The sequence below is a fragment of the Cervus elaphus genome, chromosome 20, assembly GCF_910594005.1.
Source record: "Cervus elaphus chromosome 20, mCerEla1.1, whole genome shotgun sequence".
NCBI classification, from domain to species: Eukaryota; Metazoa; Chordata; class Mammalia; order Artiodactyla; family Cervidae; genus Cervus; species Cervus elaphus.
In genome coordinates, this window is record NC_057834.1 from 27059701 (window position 1) to 27077825 (window position 18125).

The following is an 18125-nucleotide window of genomic DNA, read 5'->3' on the forward strand; positions in this document are numbered from 1 at the left end:
AAGAATCCCTTAGAAGAAATGGAGAGCCCTCATAGTTAACCAAAGAGTCCAAAATGCAGTACTTGGGTGCAGTCTCAAAAATGACAAAATGATCTCTGTTCATTTCCAAGGCAAACCATTCAATATCACAGTAATCTAATGCCCCAATCAGTAATGTTGAAGAAATTGAAGTTGAATGGTTCTGTGAACACCTACAAGACCTTCTAGAACTAATACCCCCAAAAGATGTCCTTTTCATTATAGGGGACTGGAATGCAAAAGTAGGAAGTCAAGAGATACCTGGAAATAACAAGCAAATTTGGCCTTGGAGTACAGAATGAAGCAGGACAAAGGCTAACAGAGTTTTGCCAAGAGAATGCACTGGTCATAGCAAACACCCTCTTCCAACAAAACAAGAGAAGACTCTACACATGGATATCAATAGATGGTCAATGCCGAAATCAGATTGATTATTTGCTTTGCAGCCAAAGATGGAGAAGCTCTATACAGTCAGCAAAAACAAGACTGGGAGCTGACTGTGGCTCAGATCATGAACTCCTTATTGCCAAATTCAGACTTAAATTGAAGAAAGTAGGGAAAACCACTAGACCATTCAGGTATGACCTAAATCAAATCCCTTAGGATTATACAGTGGAAGTCAGAAATAGATTCAAGGGATTAGATCTGATAGACAGAGTGCCTGAACAACTATGGACAGAGGTTTGCGATATTGTACAGGAGGCAGTGATCAAGACCATCCCAAAGAAAAAGAAATGCAAAAAGGCAAAATGGTTGTCTGAGGAGGCCTTACAAATAGCTGAGAAAAGAAGAGAAGCGAAAAGCAAAGGAGAAAAGGAAAGATATTCCCATCTGAATGCAGAGTTCCAAAGAATAGCAAGGAGAGATAAGAAAGCTTTCCTCAGTGAACAGTGCAAAGAAATAGAGGAAAACAACAGAATGGGAAAGACTAGAGTTCTTCTCAAGAAAATTAGAGATACCAAGGGAACATTTTATGCAAAAATGGGTTCAATAAAGGACAGAAATGGTACAGACCTAACAGGAGCAGAAGATATTAAGAAGAGGTGGCAAGAATACACAGAAAAACTGTACAAAAAAGATCTTCATGACCCAGATAATCACGATGGTGTGATTACTCACCTAGAGTCAGACATCCTGGAATGTGAAGTCAAGTGGGCCTTAGAAAGCATCACTACGAACAAAGCTAATGGAGGTGATGGAATTCCAGTTGAGCTATTTCAAATCCTAAAAGACGATGCTGTGAAAGTGCTGCACTCAATATGCCAGCAAATTTGGAAGTCAGCAATGGCCACAGGGCGGGAAAAGGTCAGTTTTCATTTTAATCCCAAAGAAAGGCAATGCCAAAGAATGTTCAAACTACAGCACAATTGTGCTCATCTCACATGCTAGCAAAGTAATACTCAAAATTCTCCAAGCCAGGTTTCAACAATATGTGAACTGTGAACTTCCAGATGTTCAAGCTGGATTTAGAAAAGGCAGAGGAACCAGAGATCAAATTGTCAACATCTGTTGGATCATTGAAAAAGCAAGAGAGCTCCAGAAAAACATCTATTTCTGTTTTATTGACTAGGCCAAAGCCTTTGATTGTGTGGATCACAATAAACTGTGGAAAATTCTGAAAGAGGTGGGTATACCAGACCACCTTACCTGCCTCCTGAGAAATCTGTATACAGGTAAGGAAGCAACAGTTAGAACTGGACATGGAACAACAGACTGGTTCCAAATAGGAAAAGGCTGTATATTGTCACCCTGCTTATTTAGCTTATATGCAGAATACATCATTTGAAATGCCAGGCTGGATGACACACAAACTGGAATCAAGATTGCTGGGAGAAATATCAATAACCTCAGATATGCTGATGATACCACCCTTATGGCAGAAAGCAAAGAGGAATTAGAGAGCCTCTTGATGAAAGTGAAAGAGGAGAGTGAAAAAGCTGGCTTAAAACTCAACATTCAGAAAACTAAGATCATGGCATCTGGTCCCATCACTTCATGGCAAATAGATGGCGAAACAGTGGAAACAGTGACAGACTTTATTTTTTGGGCTTCCAAATCACTGCAGATGGTGACTGCAGCCATGAAATTAAAAGGCACTTGCTCTTTGGAAGAAAAGCTATGACCAAACTAGGCAGCATATTAAACAACAGAGACATTACTTTGCCAACAAAGGTCCATCTAGTCAAAGCTACGGTTTTTCCAATAGTCATGTATGGATGTGAGAGTTGGACCATAAAGAAAACTGAGCGCCAAATAGTTGATGCTTTTGAACTGTGGTGTTGAAGAAGACTCTTGAGAATCCCTTGGACTACAAGGAGATCAAATCAGTCAATCTTAAAGGAAATCAGTCCTGAATATTCATTGGAAGGACTGATGCTGAAGCTGAAGCTCCAATGCTTTGGTTTCCTGATGCGAAGAACTGACTCATTTGAAAAGACCCTGGTTATGGGAAAGATTGAAGGAAGGAGGAGAAGGGGGCGACAGAGGATGAGATGGTTGGATGGCATCACATACTCGATGGACATGGGTTTGAGTAAACTCTGGGAGTTGGTGATGGACAGGGAAGCCTGGCGTGCTGCAGTCCATGGGGTCACAAAGAGCTGGACACCACTGAGGGATTGAACTGAACTGAGGAAGGTTCTGTTTCAGTTGGTGGGGGAGCTGGTCTAGGCTGCAGCCTGGGTGCAGGTCAGCTCTTCGTGTCCCGACTACAGGAGCAGCAGCTTCTTGGGTCATGCTTTTCTCAAGGTATCCCTCAGGAGTGGGAAAGTCTAAACCAAATCAGGAAAATACAGTGAAGACTCTGCTCACATCATGTCCATTGATATCCCATTGGTCTAAGGAAACTGTATGACTGACTCCAACACTGGTGGGACAGGGGAATAATTTGTGCCTGTTAGTGTAAGAAACTATAAAGACACAATGCAAAGGATATGAAGAATTAGCAGGAGTGAAGCACTAGGAATAATAACCCTGTCTACCACACTCTCTCACTGTGCTGGTATCTCACAACTGGGGTCAGTTGTCCCAACCACCAGCACGTCTAGCAGTAGAATTAGTAGATCTTATAGTCTCTTTTGAATTGACAGCTTGAAGAATAGACAAGGCCCCTATGGTTTAGCATTTCTTACTGCTAGAAAGAGAATTTCAGAGACTCTCCCGAGAGAGAGAGAGTGTGCTCAGAGTCTAAAAGCAAAGCCATGTGGAGTCATAGAATGTTATAGCCAGTAAGGACTTCAGAAAGTTTTTCATCTGTGGATTAAAGAAACTGGAGAAGACCTTATCAGTTCTCTAGCGTAGGGATTACAGAAGTCAGGGGCCAGACAGGTAACACAGGAGGGTGAATGAGTCTGGTGGGGTCTGTAGAGAGCTGCTCTCCCCACTTGAAGCCATTCAAATTCAGAGACTTGAAGTATTTCATGGCCAAGCAGAGTACTTCTGTGGGTCCCATTTGGCCAGTCCTTTTAACCCTGATTTGTAATCTAATGGCCCTCACCTGTAGGGTCTTTCTCAGCATACACAGTTCTCCCTCATCCCATATTTTGGCCCTCGTGTGAGTTGTAAAAGCCCCACAGAGGATTCTAACTGCCCCATCCCTGCCCAGCTGAGAACCACTAGTTCCGTCCAGGCCCCTCATCCCACATAGGCCCAGTGGGCTCAGGTGATGTGTCCAACTTCACACAGCTAGTCACAGTGGAGCCAGGGTTAGACCCCAAGTCTCCACGGGCCACTCAGTCTCCATGACGCTGCATTTACTCACAGCCATGGTGTCTTCTGTCTTAACAGTGACCCCAGGATCTTCCTGTTGGCTGCCAAGGATTAAAAGATGAATATCATGCAGATAAGTTGCAGCATTGTGTAGGTGTAGGGACAGAACCGAAGGGAGCATAGCAAAGGGACCTGAGAACTTCCAGTCTTGTGTTCCATGAGAGTGTCAGCCTCTCAGAGAAGTGGAGGCCAGACAGCAGTGGGAGGGGACATGGATTTATGCCACTTTCTCCCTCTGTCATCAGCAGAGCTGGTAACACTCTACCCTTTAGAATGCGGGACCTTGAAGAGATTTGTTTATTCATTTTCATTCATGTGAATGGATTCCAGGAGGGCAGGTCAAAGTCAATAGATTAGAGACAGAAAGAGAGATTGAAGTTCTGGAAGTAAAATTTTGCAAAGGACACTCACATTTATTCAAATAACTATTTAGCAGGACCTACTCTGTGTCACTATTTGACGCTGTCCTAGGTTCCTGGGATAAGCACTGAATAAGTCTTTCCTTTCATGGCAATTATACTGCAGCAGGCAAGACAGACAAAAACCAAATGAATGAACCAGATAGTTTCAAATGACCATGACTATATTCACGAAGATATAAAACAGGGTGAGGTGATGACCAGTGACAGGGTGTGTGGGTGGGGAGGGGGCAAGCCACTGGCCCTCCAAGCCTGCTTTTAGACACACTCCAGTCTCACTGAGCCAAATCTGGCCAACAAATTCAGCTCCACAGCCGTGTGAGTGGCAGGGCCGCTCTTCCTGGACATGTGTCTGTACAGAGGGATTGGGGTTGAAAGGTCAGCTGGAAGCTCTGGTCCTGGCCAACTGGGTTGTGTGCAGAGGCCGAAGCCAAGTTTTTCTCTGAGAGCTGTATTCAGCTTGCCAAGCACTGGTGAAGCTCAGCAGCCCGACACAGAGCTGTATTCGGGGTTTGGTTTCTGGAGCCACGGGGCAGTGACACTTTGCCCAGTTAACCAGGTGACTCGGGACATTCAGTGCCTGCAGTGTTAGCCACCGTGGGCTGGGCTCTGAACGCTCCAGATAGACGGTTCCTATGCATCCCTCCTTTCTCGCCCAGGACTGAGGCTGAGTGGAGTTCATGTGGGAACATGTGTCTTCTGTGACCTGGGTCTCGGGTGAGTGTGATTTAGGGGTGAGGGGAGGAAGGAGGTGCTCGGGGTGAGAGAAGGCGCGGTGTCCTGTTCTGTGCTCTGCCTTTCTGGTGTTTGAGCTTCTCTTTTTGCTCTTGTTGGATTTTCGGTCTTGAGAAGTAAGAGAACTGAACTGATTACTCCGGAGGCAAGGACCGTGTAACCTTTCGCAAGTCATCACTCTGAACTTACATTTGTCTCAGTTCCTTTTTCTCTATTGTGGGGTAACACACTTTGCCCTGATTACCCTACAGAGACTTTTTGTATATATCAAACAAGATGTGGACTTAAGAAATTACTTCTTAGGTGCTTATGATGCTCTATGGCCATAAGGTGGTATTATTTTTACTATTAGTATTATTATGCCCAGGTGGTATATCAGGCACCAAGGTGATGAATGTTATATACCTACGTGATCATTAGTCCAAGTGTGTGTTCTTTGTTGTCGAAAGGTTCCAGAGAAGTTCATTTCGACAAGCATTCATTACACCAAGAACTGGAAATTTTAAAAATGTACAAGACTCAGTCCCTAGCCTGGGGAGGATCTAAGTGGAGTGAGCTGTTTCCCAAAACAACATGTATATAATTGAGGAGATATTTATGCAGCTTTCTGACAGATGATCTAGATTACATTTTATAGTGTGTGTGTGTGTGTGTGTGTGTGTGTGTGTGTAATGCTGTATTTTTGTAAGTTTGATGTCTGTTGGCTGGACTCCAAAGCAGGACCTACAAGTCTTTGGAAGGCCCCCACCTCATTCACCTGTCCCAACCCTGCTGCCTGACCTGGGTTCTGTCACTGATAATTCCCGCCTAGGTAGTGATTGATAACTGAATTGTTGCCCTTTCAGATGTTTGCATTTTTACAGAGCTTACTTTGATAATAAAAGTTGCAAATGTAAGACTTCCCCAGTGGTCTAGTGGTTAAGACTCTGCACTCCCACTGCAGGGAACACACGTTTGATCCCTGATTGGGGAAATAAGATCTCACAGCTGTGTGGCGTGACCAAAAATTTAAAAATAATAAAAATATAGTAAAAATTTAAAAATGTTAGAGCTAGAACAGATCTTGAATACCATCTTGTTTAATGATTTTTAAAAAGCCATGAAGTCTTCAAGTGAAAGCATGTTTGGAAGCCATTGCACGTTAAGTAAAAACAGGTCTGGTGAACTCGAGGTAGGAGATGTGAAAACTTCTTACTCAACCTCCCCACCCCCTGCCACACTTGTTCTCAGCTTGGAAACCACTGCTTTAGTCTGTGCATAAGTTAAGTGCAGTCTCTGAGTGAAGTCATCCTGTCAGGACCACACAACAAGGCAGTGGCAAGTCCAGGCTCTGTACTTTTCACAGTGAAGACCCTCATTCGACTAAAGATATGCCCCTCTGAGGACTCCGCTCACTGGAAGAGGAGTGCCTGCCTGAATCCTGCCTGGCTGGCTGCGTATCTGCCTTGAATGGAATAATTTGGGCTGAAAGCAGCTCAGAAATGTGGGACCCGATGTTTGGTGATGGCTCCAGGGCATCTAGGATGCATTAGGTCCTTGGCTGAGAGTCTGCAAATGGAAGACAGGTCAGCCAAGTGTGTGTTTCTCCTTTTTCTCAGGAGCAGCCAGCCGCCTGGTAAATCCCAGCTCTGAAGTGCTCACTTCAGCAGGGCGGCTTCTAATGGAACAAGACAGCTGGAGCTGTGGGACTGGGACCAGGCAGCTAATGGGTTTGAGCTCTGGTGGCTGCCTTCAGTCTCATCTACCATTGCTCTTAGCCCACACAAACCCCAAGCCAGCAAAGAGATGGACAGAGGAGAGGGCGTCCAACCCACCTGTCCCCACCACTGCCTCCCACCACCATCCAACCCAGGAAGAGGAAGGGTTTTGGAGAGGGGCTGCCAGGAGACAGTGACCAGATGCAAGTCTACTCCTCCAGGGGCTCATTGCCTATGAGGTGGGGACTGGAAGCAGCCAGGGCAGGGGTGGTCTGGGAGCTCCTGCCGCACAAGACAGACAAGGTGGGGAAGGAAGAATGATAAGCTGGGATCCAGAAGCTCAGGGTTCCAGCTCCAACATGTTAGATCCGGGAAGGTGCCTAACCTGGTACATGCTGCTGCTGCTGCTAAGTGGCTTCAGTCGTGTCCGACTCTGTGCGACCCCATAGACGGCAGCCCACCAGGCTCCCCCATCCCTGGGATTCTCCAGGCAAGAGTACTGGAGTGGGGTGCCATTGCCTTCTCCGAACCTGGTACATGGGCAGCTGCAATAGCCTCGGGTGTCTCTCTTCTCTTCCTTGTGCTGCTGCCTCATACTTTAAGGGCTTTTTTCCTTTGCTGGAAACCTCGTAGCTCCTCATGGCCTCTCAGATTAAATCCACTTGCTTTCCCTGGGCGATCAAGCCTCAGGCTTGGTTACAGCCCACCTCTTGGTCTTGTCTCCCATACATCCACCGGACACAAATAGTTGGGTTTCTCTCCAGGCCTTTGTTGTCAAAACCTTTCACCCACTGGCTCATTCAAATACCATTCTTTTTTTTAAAGTTGTCAGGTCCCAGATCAAATGCTCCTTCCTTCAAGACACCTTCCCTAATCTTGCCTGTGGTCTTTCTCTCCTAAATTATCCCAGCCGGCTTTTTGTCTCACTGATGGCCGGTTTCCTGAGGCAGTGCCCGCATCTTCTCTTTTGCATACCAGGAGGACCTGTGAGTGAATGAATAAGTGAACCTCATTATGGCTCAGTTTCCTCAGCTGGAAAATAGGAAAACCTCATAGGGTTGTTGTGAGGGTTAAAATAGTTGGCTCTGAGCAAACTTTCCTTGGATGGTAGCACTGAGTAGCAAGAACAATAATTACTATTCTGTGATCACTGCAGACTGGAGAAGGTGGAACTGGTCCTACTGGAGATGGGAGTGGGAAGGGAAGGTGGGTGAGGGTCTCCTGAGCCCCAGGTGAAATTGTCTTCCTCCTTATTCCCTTGATCTTTCTTATCCATTTCAGGATTTGCAGACAAAGGTCAGTTAGAGAGCTCTCTAAAATATTTCCATTTCGTGGGATGGATCTAACTTTCCTTGAGATGCTGAGAATTCCTAGCACATAGCAGAATGTTGGTTCATAATAAACATTCAAAATCTGAGTTAATCGGATTTTATTGGGATGATAATAGCTCCAATTTATGGAACATCTACTGTGTACCAGGCAATGTGACAGACATTTTACATTATCATCTCATCTAATCCTCCCAGTGACTCTGTAAGTTAGGTATTACTATGTACACTTTACAGACAAGGAGACAGAAGGTCAAGGAAGATTAATAAGGAGGAATGTTGACCTGGAATCCAGGACTTCTTTGAAGTCATGCAGCTAATAAGGGCAGATGGGGAGTCAATCCCAGGGCTGTGTGATTTCAAAGCAAGTTTTCTCCTCTACATCAGTGTTTCAGAACCCTGGACTGCCATTAGCATTATCTGATCAACTTAAAGAAGTGCCAGCACCAATGACCCTCAGACCATTTCTTGGTGTGGGACTTTGGAATTAAATTTTTTCCAAAGTTCCCAGGAGTACATTCGGTGATGAGAACCACTGTATTAAACCAAAAGAAAAAAAATGCTGAACATAAATTCTAGATATCTTGTCTTAGCCTTGTGCAAAAAGGAGGGAGGAGGAGGAAGAGGAGGGAGAATTCCCTCATCACATATGTGTTTTCATCTCTCACACAAATTAATTTTTAAAAATTCCTGGTGACTTTGATTTCAAAGCAAGGCCCTGAAAGCTATCTTTTCTTTTTCGCATCCCTTACAGCATTTAATCCGGAACCTCTGCCCACCTCCTGCTCAATAAATGTTTGTTTAGTGAATTGAAAAGATAGTAAATCTTGAAGGAACCTAACTCAGGCTCTGTTATATTTTATGTTTTATTGATCATTTCTTCTGTTTCAAAGGCCTTAAATAGGGAAGAAAATCCTACCTTTGGTTCAGTTTGGGAGCTGCAGTCACTTCGGTTAGGCAATGTGATTCAGAATTCATATAGACCATGCAAAAGTCAGTGGACCCTCCCTAAAATCCCCAGGTATTCACCAGGTGCTGTTGCTGGGCACTTGAACACATGCGCACTCAGCATCACCTTTGTTTGAATTTACTTGGAAGTATTCTTAGTTTTTGTGTGTGTTCTGACTCCTCACTGAGATTGTGGCCAGTTTTGAGGAATGAGAGACAGATCTAGATGTTATATCTCCCTTGACAGTGTCTTGAATGTTGACCTGTACCCATGGGTGCAGAAATGCTGCCGACTGGATGACGGACTCATGTTTATTTAACTTTTCTTTGATGAATAGGAAACAGGTAGCAGTGGCTTCTCAGTCATCTCCATTAGCGCACCAAGAGATGTGGAGTTGGTGGTGGTGAGGAGCTAATGTTAACTGGTGCGAAGGGGTGAGGAAAGGCATCTCACAATGTTCCTTTTTTGAGCCATTCAGTTCTACCAATTCCCTACTGATCTCAGAGAGACAGCAGTGAGCGATCCTACAAAGAGATCTTAGCTCCCTGCCCAGGAATTGAACCTGGCTAACAGAGGATGAGATGGCTGGATGGCATCACCAACTCGATGGACGTGGGTTTGAGTAGACTCCGGGAGTTGGTGATGGACAGGGAGGCCTGGAGTGCTGTAATTCATGGGGTCGCAAAGAGTCGGACACAACTGAGCGACTGAACTGAATTGAACTGAACCTGGATGAAAACCAGGAATCCTAGCCAAGCAGGGACGAGAGGTTAGAAGCAAAGTGGCCCTGGCTCTTTCCCCTGTTGGAAAGCAAGAATGTTTCATGGAGGCAAAAGCTGTAAAAATAGGTACAAAGTTTATTAGAGACAGAGCATAACATGTATGGGAGAGCACACAGAAAAACAGTTTATTTAAGACAAAAGTAAGGAAGAAACACACACCCAGAAAGAAGGGTATGAGCATCCTCTCTAGTGGGGAGGAGCACAGTAAGTCTGAAGCTAGGCAGAAATACACACCCCAAGAGGAGTGTGGGCATCCTGAATGAGGAGGAGAGCGGTAAAGAGGTGATTTAAATCACTATGTAGGGCTGTCCTTCTGGTCTTTGTGTGTATGCTCAGATGCTCGGTCATGTCTGACTCTTTGCGACCTTATGGACTGTAGCCAGCCAGGCTCCTCTGTTCAAGGGATTCTTCTAGCAAGAATACTGGCGTGAGGTGCCATTTCCTCCTCCAGGGGATCTTCCTGACCCAGGAATTGAACCGGCATCTCTCCTGTCTCCTGCATTGGCAGGATGATTCTTCACCACTAGCGCCACCAGGGAAGCTTGTCTTTGTTTACCCTGGCCAATTATCTTGTTACTTTCTTCATACCTGACTGTTCCTAGGACCCTTCCCAAGATGTGTTCGCAACGTTTTGCTAAGATGGATCCCACTGCAGAGGGCTGTGGGTGCATGTTCACACTTTTTATGGCATGGGACCCATGGATTCCCCTCCCTTTTTGACCCCAAGGAGGCTTCCTGCATGTGTGCAGACAGGGAAGTCTTCCTTGATCTCAAGAGTGAGCACCTTACCTCTCTACTTTAGCGGAGTTCACCTTTTGCAATAGCTTTGTCCTTGGAGCCTGAGTGAGAACAATGCTTGATCTCTACCCCACTTGACAAACGCCAGCTGTCCAGCCTGGAGGCCCGTCTCTCTCCTACCACACTACCATGTGCTGGGTTGATGTCAGGTACTGGGAAGTGCTGGTCTTTGGTGCAAAAGATTTTATATTTTCATGGAGGTTATTTTTTTCCTTATAGACAAGTTCAAAAGTATGATCAGGGGCTTTTAAGCTCATTTTTAGTGCTACTGCAATGATGTGGGCATGTGGCTTAATGTCTTGAGTAGGTTCGCTGAGATGACCACTACACATTATCTCCTCTTCCGTTTTACTGCAAACATCCTAAGTGTGCATTTTATTTACCTTTGTACTATAGAGCCTGGCTTGATGCCTGACATAATGAGCGCTTGTGAACGTCTGTTGATTCACTAAACAAATGGATTTGCATATTTTGCTTGGTTCTTTCAGAGTCTAAGTCTTGCCTGAGGGCCATATCTCCTCCTGGAGCACTGCTGAATAGGCAAGAGGTAGTTAATAAAAAATTTAGAAGTACACAGACTTGTCCTAAGTGTTCTGTTCAGTGTGGATTTCTAGCTCAAATAATACATGAGTGAAATGAGTTAATGTTGAGAGCTCTGATGTAGATGTGTTGTGATTTTCAGTTTAGGTTTTGGCATTTAGAAATGACTTAGTTCCTCTATGTTACTCTTTTTCTCCCTTAAATTCACATCCTTCATAGGCAATTTTAGATACTCTGTCCTTGGAAACTACTTCTTGAAATAGAACCTGCTTTTTTCCCCCAAGGAAGGCCTTGTTAGTTTCTGCCTTGGGGTTTGGGTTTACTCTGGCTCTGTGTTTTATTGTATCTTTTTTTTTTTTTTTTTGAAGCTAAATGTGGTCAACAGTGTCAGCATTTCAGAGGACATCAAGCCCTTACCAGGGCTTCCTGGCATTGGAAACATGAACTACCCATCCACCAGCCCAGGATCTCTGGTTAAACACATCTGTGCCATCTGTGGGGACAGATCCTCAGGTATGTACAGAGGCAGACACCCCTCCCAAGTGCCCCATGCAACAGGGGTCCCAGAGAAGACACCTGTTCTACTTCCCACTTGGCTTCTTTGTACCCAATGAGAAAAAAAGTCCTTGAGGATGATCCAAGTTGGGGCCCAGGCTGTAGATTTCTGTCACAGTCTTGATGAATTTAAAGCATGACTTCACTTTAGGTGGTTAGATTTATAAGAAACATTTCAGGAAGCTTCTCTGGAGTTACTGTGTTGCATGTGTGTCTGGGATAAAGAAATGGTTGTGATGAGCAAGTATTTCAATCTAGAGTCTCTTTAATTTTTAAAAAATTATTTTTATAATTCTAAAAATAATATCTTAATGTACAAAATATGGGAGAACTAGAAAGTTATCAGTAGAAACTTAAAAAGTTATCTATAATGTTCCCAACAAAGAGAAATCCTTTGGTATTTTAGCAAATTTCCTTCTACAACCTTCTAGGCTTTTAACATGTTTCCCTGGGTGGAAACTATTGTTTTCCCTGATTTTATTCTCTTTATCTTCTTCCACTTTTGCCCAAATTATTTCTTTCCTGACTTCTTTCCCTACCTCTCCAAAATTCCTGCCCCTCTACTCCCCATCTCAACAATTTTGATGATAATTGAATCTCTGATTTGATGAAAGAGAAGCTGAGGAAGATTTCTATGTCTGTGTATGATGGCTGACAATATTTTCTCTGCTTTTTATTGCCACTGAAGTCACTGCAAAATGTCACTCCATTGAAAGTTCCCAGTGCCTGGAACTTAGCTACATGACTAGTGTTTGCTTGTTCTCAAAAAGTTGTTCCCAAATTGTGCAGATTTGGCCATTGCCATAGCAACAGAATTCCAGCCACACCCTGATAGAGTTTTTTCTGCTATGGTTTAATTGAAGTTGGGCGATTCATTCATATATGGGAGAACTATGGAAATGGTTTAAGTTCTTAATGACAAATACTTCAGAGCTGAGAGCATTAATTGTTGTTCTGTGAGTTCAGTAAATCGGTGTAGTCAGCTGATTAGACACAGACTAACTTCATCAAACAGGCTATCTCTAGCCACCATTGCACCTTAAAGTGGCTTCCTCTGAAATATAAGCTCCTGGGATCCAGATGTTAACATTGGTTAGTTCTCAGGGACTTCAGATTCACCAGATTAAAAAGTCATATCAGGTCTATAGCTAAACTGCATCACGTGTCACTCTCAAGAATCAGACTTAAATTTGTTTTGCATAATTTGTCTCATTATATTGTTCAAGTCTCACCATTTCACAACTGAGCACAGCTGCCTGGTGTGTTGTATTGGGAAGACGTCTACCTAGAAAAACTCCTTTTTAAAAATATTTATTTCTTTGGGTGTGCTGGGTCTTAATTGGGCATGTGGGGTCTTTTTAGCTGTGGTATGCAGGATCTTTTTTCAGTTGCAGCATATGGGATCTAGCTCCCTGACCAGGTATTGAACCCAAACCCCTTGCATTCGGGGTAGAGTCTTAAGCCACTGGGTCACCCAGGAAGTCCATGGTGACTGATTCTTGATGCCTGTGTGGTCATATGTGAGGTGGCCCTCCTGACACAAATTAGCCATCTTTGGCTGGGGTCATGGAAAACTGGAGGTGTGGGACAGGTAATAAGGGCAATGGAACAGGTAACATTTTCCTGGACCAAGTAAAACCGCCTTCCATCAGATCTTCTTGTCACATCTCAAGATTACATGTCATGTTGTGCCGTAAAGATCATATAACAGTTTATTCCTCTGATAGGCAATAATATTTGAAAAATTTATAAGTTAGTTTCTTGCACATAGTTTATTATAAAGCATAATAGTTCAAAGTGAGATTCTTAAGTCCTTGGACTTCAGTTATGGAGAAATATGAGTGAAACTGAGGTTGTTTTCCTGCTAGATAGTACACAACAATCATAAATATTTTTCTTTTTTATGTACACTAATGTCTTGAATGAAGGCAGAACATTTTGCTTAACTAAACATAAGAATTTCCCTACTAAATAAATGGAAGCGAAGTCTTAGGTCAGGACGTTTTTAATAACATCCTCTGGAATTAGTGACTCCAGAGAATTGCTTCTAGAGGGTAGACACAAGAAAGGGCATATGTACTCTCCCTTGGTTTGGTTCCTGTCGTCAAGCTTGTGTTCTGTGCTAGTCATCCTCCGCCTTTGTTCCCATTGCCGAGGCGAGGTGCTAGTTTTTCTGGGGGGAGCCCAGAGGTTCTTTTGAATGAAAGACCCAGATAAACACAAGAGCAACTTGTGGAATGTCCTTCTCTTGGGGCCAGGAAAGCACTACGGTGTGTACAGTTGTGAAGGCTGCAAAGGCTTCTTCAAGAGAACCATAAGGAAAGACCTCATCTACACGTGCCGGGATAACAAGGACTGCCTCATCGACAAGCGTCAGCGCAACCGTTGCCAGTACTGCCGCTACCAGAAGTGCCTGGTCATGGGCATGAAGAGGGAAGGTAAGGCTTCCCCACCCTGCTCCCCGCTCAGGGCGGAGAGCAGCTTGCACATGCATCATGGAAGCAAGTGCAGCACGTGGGAATGAGTCCTGCTAGGCTGGACCATGTGAACAAGTTTGAAGAGGAGGAGGGAATGACCTTGGGTACCATGATTTCTCAAGTGCTGCAATTGAATGCCTCCTGCCCTGGTAAGCGTGTATCCCTAAGCAAAGCGAGCAGGAGCATCTTCCTTCACCATTCTCACCTGTCCTGGACCTCAGAGGATGGTCCGAAAGGGACCTGCTCTCTTCCTCTTCCAATATCCAGGCAGTGTTAGAGCTGAGGTCTCAGGGTGCTGGCCTACCGTTGGAGCATCAGACTGACCTTCTGGGCAGAGATGACTATCCCCTCTAATCCTCACCCTGGGGAAGCCTGCTGGTTTGATTAATCTCTCTGGGCTTTTATAACCTTGGTCTGCTATAAATCCTCTGAGATTGGTGTATTCCAAAATCTTTAGGGATTATTGGCATTACCAATAATCGGACAGCCTTCTCATTCAGAGGGATCATCATTGTGTACTTTTAAAATGTTACATCTTTCAAATTTACAGGGCAGGTTAGCTGGGTTGTTGTAGGGAAAAAATATGAACGTGCTCGCTATTTACAAGATCAAAAAGTCTTTCCATTAAGTAACACAGATAAATCAAATCAAAAAGTTAATTAGCTAGTGAACTCAAGAGGTGCAGGCTGTAAATGGTAAATCTTAATAGATTTAAGAATCAAGAGGTCTTGTCTCTCTCTCTCAGAAATGGGAACAAGGTGTTTTTGTATCTCCCAGGTGACTCTATTCTTAAAGAACTTCTTTTCTATGAAGAGGGGGGAGGCTGGCTAAAAGGACCAGTGAAAAAAGGGTTTGGACCCCTTGTAGGAGAGAATCCTACCAACAAGGAAAAAGTGGCACTCTTAGAATGTTTGGGATGAGGTGGCCCTTAAGAATAACTTAATAACCCTAACCATTCTGAAAGTGAAAGTGTTAGTAACTGACTTGTATCCAACTCTTTGTGATGCCATGGACTGTAGCCCACCAGGGTCTTCTGTCCATGAAATTCTCCAGGCAAGAATACTGGTGTGGGTAGCCATTCTCTTCTCCAGGGGATCTTCCCAACCCGGAATTGGACCTGGGTCTCCTGCATTGCAGGCAGATTCTTTACCTAACCATTCTATAGCTGAGAAAATAGACTTGGATTGCTGGAGTGAGTTTCCCAAGGTCCCAGGATAGGTGATAAACAGAGACTGGAACTTCTTACTTCCAGGTCAGAGCTCATCACACATCTCTTCTCCTACCAGGGCAAGAAGGAACTATGGAGCTAAGGATGGACTCTCACTCTGATATCTATCAAGAATCTCAGATTGACAGACCCAAACCTGCCCCTCAGCCTGTTCACCATATGGTTCTCCCCATTTTAGGAAATAGCCATTTTTCAGCTACTCAGATCAAAAGTCATTGAACACCTCTTTTTTTTTCATGCACCACATTCAATGGGTGAGGAAATCTTGTCTCTTTCTCAAAATATGTTAAGAATCTTTCCGTGTCTTACCATTTTTACTGTTATTGCCAAGCCACTGTTTGTTTTTGTTTTTTTTTTGTAATAATACAAATAGCCTCTTAAGAAGTTTGTCTGCTTCCATCTTTATCTTCCTTCAGTCTCTCCTTATCAAAGCAACCAGAGTGAGTCTTTGAACAAGTGGGTCAGGTGAAGCCTTTCTTTCACCAAAACCCTCTAGTGCCTTCACTTCTTACTCAAAAAAAAAAAAAAAAAAAGGCAGAATCCTGGTTATGACTTCAAGTCTGTACTTTAGTAATTTCCCTAGCCAGATGGGGGTCTGGCTACCCCCATCTTTCTGCTCCAGTCTCAGGGCTTTACACTTACTGTTCTGTCTGCTCAGACTGCCCTCTCCCGGGTGTCTGCATGGCTCACTTTTTCATATCTTTACAACTTCTTAAAGTTTTGCCTGACTACACTGACTCAAATCACACCAACCACCCCTAATACTTCCCAGTTTATTTCCTACAGCATTTATTACTATATAACACATATTTAAATTTTGTCTACTGCCTGTCTCCAAAAAGGCAGGGGTATTTTTCCTGCCTGCCTACCCCCCACTGCTGTATCACCAGAGACTAGCACATAGTAGATATTTAGGAAACATTTGTTGAGAGAATCGATGAGTGGTTTAAACTAAATATTGGAGTCAGATGTTTAAGTAATTCAGGTGCTTCTAAATGATTCATTTGCTCAGTCATTCATTCATCATGTATTAACCGGGTGTCTACTTTATGTTTGTGTCATACTTACTGTAGAGGGGTCAACGATTTTCTAGACTGGAACATGTGATGCGAAAAATCAGATGGTAAAGACTGTCTTCTCTTCCCCAGGATAGAATTGATACTCACTCTTTGTAGCTCCCACCACTGTGATAGTCAACACATTAAATTAATGACCCCGAAGTGTGTCTCCCATCAGCATAGAGTGTGATTGCTACTGAATGAGAATTATCTATATTCGACTTTTTTGCTTCACAGTCTAATTCTGTCTCTCAAAACTCAACCTGAATGTTTCCGGCTCAATTAGGGTCAGAGTGGTTCACGGAGAAAATTATGGGAAATGTGGTTCTTTATTTTAAAATGTAAGTCAAACAGGGACATGTGGATTATAACAGCCTGGGCTGTCCTGTTTTAAAAAATATGTATTTTAATTGGAGGATAATTACTTTACAATATCGTGATGGTTTTTGCCACCCATCAGCATGAATTGGCCATTGGTGTACATGTGTCCCCCCCATCCTGAACCCTCCTGCCACCTCCCTCCCCACCCTATCCTTCTATGTTATCCCAGAGCACTGACTTTGGATGCCCTGTTTCATGCATCAAACTTGCACTGACCATCTGTTTTTCACATAGTAATGTATATGTTTCAATGCTATTCTCTCAAATCATTCCACGCTCTTCTCCCCCGAGTCCAAAAGTCTGTTCTTTACGTCTGTGTCTCCTTTGCTGCCCTGCATATAGGGCCGTTAGTACCATCTTTCTCAATTCCATGTATGTGCATTAATACATGGTATTTGTCTTTTTCTTTCTGACTTACTTCATTCTGTATAATAGGCTCTAGGTTCTTTTAAACCTAGTATTCTGATTCATTATTAGAAAATTGGGTCCAGTTTTGGTTCCTGAATTAAAAAAAATAATGTGGTGAAGCAAGAGTGATGAAAAGCTGAATCATTAAAAATTAGGAGTGGAAAAGGGCTCTTAGGGAAATTACTAAAGTAATTCGTACTATTTACCCTGACAAAGAGAAGGCGAAGAAATGAATCAATTCCTCATCTCACCATACGAAATGTCACTTTTTAAAACTGACTGGACAGCCTTCCCTTTGCCACTATCATTTCTGGTCTTTATTTGCAAAATTTAGGGCTCAGTTCATACACCTTCTTGTGGACAAGAATAATGAAATTCTGGAACAGATAACTGAGTGATACTATGGAATTTATATTACTAGAGAGTTGGACAGATAGAAAGAGATAAAACTGGGGTGGGCTCAGAAGTCACCTGTCTGGGATCAGGGTACATACTGGGGTGAAACTGAAATGGACATTTGCTGTTGTCTGGTATAACACATTTATTTTCTGAATGAAGAAGCGGACGTTCTGAGAGGCCAAAGTCTGGCCTGAGCTTACATAGCAAGCTAATGGCAGAGCTGCTCTAGGACTGGGACCCTCTGGCATCCAGGCCACCAAACAGTCCTCAGGGTTCTGGGGAGTCTGTTTCCACAATTTTGAGTCATAAAATGTGGTTTGGGTAGTAAGAGAATGGATTATTTTCAGGCAATTTAGGCAGCATTTGATATCCCTGTGGATTTATTAATCCAACCAGCCTACAGTCTTGGAGGTAGTAAAGAGGGGCTAGACGGAGGCTCAGGAGACAGCCAGCCTGGGTCTATCTACAATGCTAACTTCATTATTTTCTAGCTCTGAGACCTTAGGCAGGTTACCTAACTTCTCTGTGGTTGATAGCTCTTCAGAGGGTTAATGACCTGTAATCTATGGAAAATGTTGAGCACAA

The 18125-nt window shown here is 43.6% G+C and overlaps 1 protein-coding gene across 2 annotated transcripts in view; it reads left to right on the top strand.

Annotated features, from left to right (window-relative positions):
* RXRG (retinoid X receptor gamma) overlaps window positions 1-18125 on the top strand; it is a 51921-nt gene that overhangs the window by 21121 nt on the left and 12675 nt on the right. Inside the window, exons 1-3 of one of the 2 annotated variants that reach the window (XM_043878156.1) lie at window positions 4770-4922; window positions 11403-11547; window positions 13848-14027. In XM_043878156.1, the coding sequence (XP_043734091.1) occupies window positions 11475-11547; window positions 13848-14027 (253 nt within the window). In that variant the 5' untranslated portion in view covers window positions 4770-4922; window positions 11403-11474. Of the gene's footprint in view, window positions 1-4769; window positions 4923-11402; window positions 11548-13847; window positions 14028-18125 lie in introns of those variants that run through there. The other variant, XM_043878155.1, reaches the window with a different exon arrangement.